This window comes from Archocentrus centrarchus, unplaced genomic scaffold (genome assembly GCF_007364275.1).
Source record: "Archocentrus centrarchus isolate MPI-CPG fArcCen1 unplaced genomic scaffold, fArcCen1 scaffold_57_ctg1, whole genome shotgun sequence".
NCBI classification, from domain to species: Eukaryota; Metazoa; Chordata; class Actinopteri; order Cichliformes; family Cichlidae; genus Archocentrus; species Archocentrus centrarchus.
Genome location: NW_022060278.1, coordinates 1,309,230 through 1,315,561, shown reverse-complemented (window position 1 = coordinate 1,315,561; position 6,332 = coordinate 1,309,230). Strand labels below are relative to the sequence as shown.

The 6,332-nt window shown below is 37.2% G+C and overlaps 1 protein-coding gene across 1 annotated transcript in view; it reads right to left on the bottom strand.

Moving 5' to 3' along the window:
• Nucleotides 1-1,232: 1,232 nt before the first annotated feature.
• LOC115777564 (Fc receptor-like protein 5) overlaps nt 1,233-6,332 on the bottom strand; it is a 70,200-nt gene continuing 65,100 nt past the window's right edge. Inside the window, 7 exon segments of the mRNA XM_030725496.1 lie at nt 1,233-1,355; nt 1,467-1,529; nt 1,798-1,911; nt 2,844-2,900; nt 3,220-3,311; nt 3,393-3,408; nt 3,527-3,628. Coding sequence (XP_030581356.1) covers nt 1,348-1,355; nt 1,467-1,529; nt 1,798-1,911; nt 2,844-2,900; nt 3,220-3,311; nt 3,393-3,408; nt 3,527-3,628 — 452 coding nt within the window. The 3' untranslated portion in view covers nt 1,233-1,347.

Sequence of the window (6,332 nt, the reverse complement as noted above, 5' to 3'; positions counted from 1 at the left end):
TGGAGAATTAAGGCAATACTGAAGGTAAAAGTGGGTCCAACCAGTGAGCAAAGTGTACTTACTAAAGTGTCTGATGAGTGTGTGTAAATAAACCTGAAATATAAAAGATAAACCAAACCTAAAGCATGTTAAACAATGCTGCGACATTCATGTTCGTCCCTCTCTGACTGCAGAGCTGGGAGGCTTTCACACCTGATTTCAGGCTGAATTTAAAATAATTAACGGTGCTGCTCTCTGATACTCTGAATTCCACAAACCAGCTGCCTTAACACAAACAGTTTGTCCAACACTGAAGTTTAACATCAGCCTCCTCCAGTGGAAGCTCTTGTTCACCTCGAGCCAACGCATGCTGTTACAAACTGTTTCAGTGGCTGTGATGTTGGTTTGTGGATCATTTTATACAGCAAACCAAAATCAGCCACAAACATAAAACGTTCAAATGTTAAAAAATGAAACTTTCCACCAAACTACAGATGTGTAAAGTGGTTAAAAAACACGCAAAAAACATTAAACATATTCATCAGCTTGCATATTACAGTAATTATCATGTTCCTTTTTACCTAATGGAAATCTTTAGACAGATACAGTAAAAGTATTTGCTGGTATTCATACTAGTACTTCCTCACTTTGGTCTCACTGCTGTTGGAACAGGGTACACTCAAAGTTTTAAAATAGAATAGTAAATCTAGATGACATTATCCTCTAAGTATAAAACAAATGTGTAGCCATCATCAAATTAAAAATGAACTAATATTTTTTCATGAAATATTAAAATATCTCAGTTTAATCATTGGATATGTTTTTATGTTCTCTTGTGAATAAAATATGAGTTTATGAGATTTGAAAATCATTGTTTTTGTTTACAATTTGCACAGCATCCCAACATTTACAGAATTGAAGCTGTATTTATATTGATTTTGTAAAAATAACAATTGTGAAAACAGCTGCTGATGAAATTCTCACTGTGCTCCTTGAATTCCTTGTTTCCTCTCTGCTGTTTGCTGAGAACATAAAACATCTGCTGAACAGAAGACTCAAACATACATATAAAATACAAAAAATACAAAAGCTTTAACAATGACATAGAAAAACAACTGACTGTAGAACATGGATTTCAAATTCTATAAGCGTACTAAGTCTATACGATATTTAATATTATCTTCTAACCATAAAACACACAAAACGCAAATTTCGTTATATGTTTACATATAATGACAATAAAGTCTTTTTGAATCTTGAACAAACAAAACAAAACAAAACAAAAAGATGATGTCTGATATTTGTGGAGCAGAGGAGCCAGAGCGGCTTCATCAAATGCTTCTTTTGGCTTTGCTGCTGCAGCTCTCCTCACTGACCTGTAAGACAACCACAAACAGACAAAGTGATTTCCAGCATGTAAAGATATTCTGGGCTGAAGCCGTTTAATAACGTGAAGAATAAATCAGCCTGCATGGCAGCATAATTACAGAGAGAGCTTCCTGATTGGACTTCAGAATAAACGTCTGCATCAGCTGCAGGACTCGATGTTCCTGTGGATGAAAAGATCATTTAAAACAACTGACTGTAAGATCATAATTAAACACAATAATATAATTATCCAGGAGGAGGACGACTGATGTCTCCACTAATGCAGCGCAAAGGACACTCAGCAGATCACAACCCCCCCCACCCCAAACTTTCTGTGATGGTACTACACTGCAATAGATACCAGTCAGATGAATTATGAATACATAAAAAGAAACTACAAAATAAACATATTGAAGAATATTCAGTGGAGGTGATGCAGACTTTACTCACCTGTTTTCTTGTTGTTCTTTTGTTTTTTGTTGACCTCAGCATACATCAGCGTGTCCTCTGAAAGAGAAGATCAGACCTCAGGACACATTTGTTCAGCAGGTTTATGACACAAAGCTGTTGATGCTTCTGGACTTAGAGGTGGATTCAAACTTTTTACAACAACAACACAGTGAAAGGAATTAAAATGACAATCAGTTGTTACACTGACGCCTCAGCTTATGTGTCTGATGTGCATGTGTGTGTTTTGTGACTGTGGTTTGGGTCCGAATCTGTGGATGATGTGATTCAGTAAATCCAGCTGAACAATTGCAGGCAGATATAACCAACTTAAAGACTCCCCAAAAACCTAAATGATTGTGACACTTGGACAAACAATACCATCCTGTACAATAACAACATCATTCTGTATATAAAGCAGAAAAACTCACACAAAACTCTCAATGGACCTCGATGTGTGTAAGATTCAGCTCTGCTGATGTGCAGTGGTCCTATGTAGTAGCTAAGATTGATAAGAGAGTAACTAAACTCCATGTTGACCTATAATTACCTACAACTGTCATATGTGTATGTGTGGCAGGCAGAGTTGGACCCAAATGCAGGACGTGTGAAGCAGAGCTGGACTCAAAACAGCTTTAATGCTGAAATCTTCTCACAAGATACAAAAACTCCAAATACAATAACTAATCTCAACCAAGGCTGTACTGACATCAAAATAATGAGCCTGGGTGAAAAAAGGGGAAATCACTAAACAGGGGAACACACAGCTGAGTGAGCACAGACAACAACACAACAAAGATTTAAACACTGAGACTTTAAATACACACACGCACACACTAGGTAATCAGGGAAAGAGAGAGACAGCTGCACAGGAGAACAAAATGACACTAATGACACGAGGAAGCAAAACTAAACACAAAGCACAGGGCTGTCAAAATAAAACAGGAAGTGACCAACAAAGACACAAATGCAGACTTGACACATGAGGAGGAGAGCATACTGTGTTTTCTGTGTTACTTTTCTGTGTTGCATGTGTTTTGCACACTCACTCTTCTTTCCAAAGTTTTTCAGTTCAATCAGAGAGTATGTGACACTCTGGGGTTCATCTGCACCTGAAATGTAACATTTGTAGTTACAGGATTGTAAACAGATCACCTGCAGTCAGTCTCATTAAATCAAAAAAGCTCTCGAACAGCTCAAAATATATACTGTACAATTTACACTTTCATTCATAGAGTTTAATGAAAATAAAAAAACAAATAAACCAGGATTAGTGTAATTATTTTAATTCTATCAAAATATCAAATTTTTCAAAAATAAGAGCAAAAAAAATCTGAAACTGAACCTGAGAAATTTCAGAGTTAATGCAGACTGAATGAAGAGTCAATATTAATAATGATAATAAAGATCAGTTTAAGTGCTGACCAGGATGAAGAGAGTCGTATTCATGAGTTTCATCCTGGTTGACTCCATGATTTGTGGTGGAGCTCGAACTGTGACTCTCAGACTGGATCGACCTGAAACATGAAAGAAACACAATAAATTCAAAATAACTGATGCAGGTTTAAAATAATAATAATAAAAGGTTTTATACCAACCTGGTGAAGCATGAATCTGTGAAAGAGACACATGTTATTACACAATGACATCAGAATGATGTTTATGTCTGAATAATTAAAGTGTGTGTAGTAAATAAAATATCTGATCCAGCATCAAAAGAAGAGGCTCTCACACTTGGACTGTCTGCAGCGATACAACAAGAGCAGGAGAATAATGAGGAGAGAGACTCCACAAACCAGTCCAACAATCAGCCACACAGCTGCTGACACAGTTACTGTAACAACACACAATTATTAATAAACTGTAATTATATTGGATATTTTCCTTCTCAGTCATCAAATCATTTCCAAATATTCATCAAATCTTTGATCCTGCTCACCTTTAACTAACATCCAGCTCTGTGGTGACTCTCTTCCTGAGTATTCACACTTGTAGAAACCTTCATCAGACTTTGACACTGCAGAGATCTTCAGCTCCTCTCGGGTATCATTTGAATAAGTTTGTCATTGTGGTAGAAAAACACATTGGAAAGTATTTTTGTGTCCTCAAACTGCAGCTCAGATTAACAGAAGCTCCTTCAGTCACAGGATGAACAGGACTCACCAGGATAGGAGCATCAGGATCATCTGTGACACAATCAAACACAATTGTTTCAGTCACATCAGCTGGTGCAGACTTTTAGAAAAAGCTGACACACAATAATAAGAACAGATTGAACAAATGCTTTTCACCATTAAGATCTAATATCTAATCTTGATGATGATGATGATGATGACGATGATGATGTAATGCAACCACATTTAAAATTTTGGTTTCTGCAAACTAAAAAGTTACCCAAGCTAAAACTATTTAAATGATTCCCCAGATTATTCAAGTTTGCTGAGATCTGAGCTACATAGAACAAAAAGGTGTAAGACAGATAAAGTACAGAGTGCAGATACACAGTAGGATAAATACAAAAATGCACAGTACAATATATACAGAAGAGTTGCCATTTCAATTCCTGTATGTATGTGTGTATCAGAGTCCGCCGTAAGTGTGTGTGTGTGTGTGTGGGTGTGTGTGTGTGTGTGTGTGTGTGTGTGTGTGTGTGTGTGTGTGTGTTTGTGTGTCTATCACTTCAGGTTGGAGTTCAGGAGCCTGATATCTTGTGGAATGAAGCTGTTGCACAGTCTGATTGTATTTGTGTGGTAGCTGCAGTACCTCCTCCCAGAGGGCAGAAGAGTAAGAACTCCATGTGATGGATGAGATGGGTCAAATACAGCATAACCTTTAATACAACTGCACCTTTTTACATGATACATTTTGATGACATCTTGAGCTACTTTGTGATATAAAATATGCATTTGATAGTTTTTGGTAAATCTCTTTAAGAAAAAATGACTAAAATGATAACAAAAACTAAGAATATTATGTTGTTTTGTGAGATGCATAAAATTGTCAGAAACTCTCATCTTTACTTGTTTTGCCTCAAAGAATTACTCCACATGATATCCAAATCATTAAAATGCAAGAAGAAAATGTATAATAACATACCCTGTACAGTGATGTTGACTGCACTGCTGAACTCTCCTGATCCAGACTCACACCAGTACACTGCAGTACCTGACTGTGATGTGTTGATGTTACATGTGGATCCAGTCATTGTCCTACAGTCAGAGTTCAGTCGGCCGTCCTCAGTGAACTTCTTCACTCTCCACTCAGCAGAGTTTCCCTCACAGGTCAGTGAGACAGAGTCAGAGGTGAAGTGTTGCACTCTGTCAGGACTCACTGTGAGAGACGCTGCTGAATGAACATCTGGAAACATGCAGGGAGGAGACAAAGCTCACAGATGTTAGGATTAAAAACAGCATGTTAGAAATATTTTTCTACTTTAATGTTTATTTTGTTTCCATTTCTGAAGATCAGTATTAACATTATTTAGAAAAAACTAATTTCAGCTGCTCTTTTTCCACAAGGGGGCGCCACATGCTCCACATGTTTGATTTGGCAGTTTTATGCAGGATGTTCTTCCTGACACAACCCCAAAGAGGATTTGTTCCTTTGAACTGGAATCAAACCAGCGACCTTTCATTTGCTAACCACTACGCCACTGAAGGGATCTTTAAGTTTATTTTATATACAACTAATTAATAAACACCCTTTTTGTCCTTAATGGGAAACCAAATACTTTATAACCTGCCATCTGTAGTTGCTGCTCTCGAGCTGTTGCTTCATCTTTTTCAATAACCTGCCTGCTGACATCTTTGAGTTTTTAGTTTCAGGTTTTGACTGTTTTATCTTTACTGACTCTAAGCAGAGACTCTTAGACCTGCATAAGTAAAGATAATTAATACAAGCAGCAACATGAAGAAAGATTTACTGCAACAGAAAACATTTGAAATCTGACATCATGTTTGTTTTAGTTATCAGTGCAGTGTGTCTCAGTATGAATACAAATGATGACATAACATCAGGTTATTGAAAAGATGGAAACAAACTGACCTGCAGACCAGACAAACTTTGGTTCACTGTGATCAGTGTGATACTCTGGGTCTCCTCTTCCAGCTCTACACACATATCCTGCTGTGTGTGTCTGTCCATCAATGATGTAGGAGTCCTGTGCAGTCCCACTGCCATCAGGTAGCAGCTCATAACTGTAGGATTTCTCTGATAGATCAGGAACAGCTTTATACCAGTAGAAGCTCCATCCTGCAGACGGATGTTCAACCTCACAGTTCAGAGTTACTGAGGCTCCAGGACTCAGCCATGATGGAGACACAGTGAGGACAGGACGGGGTCCATCTGTTCAATAAAGATTTTATCTCAATGTTTATTCTCTGAATACTGAATTCAATTTTGCAGCAATATTGAATCCCAAATATTTAATATGAACTTTAAGAGTGAGACTACCTAAGCATCTAAAATCTCTCTAATCTCAACATGTACTAACAAAAACACATTTTTACAGCCTGACATCAAAATCAATTTCAACAATT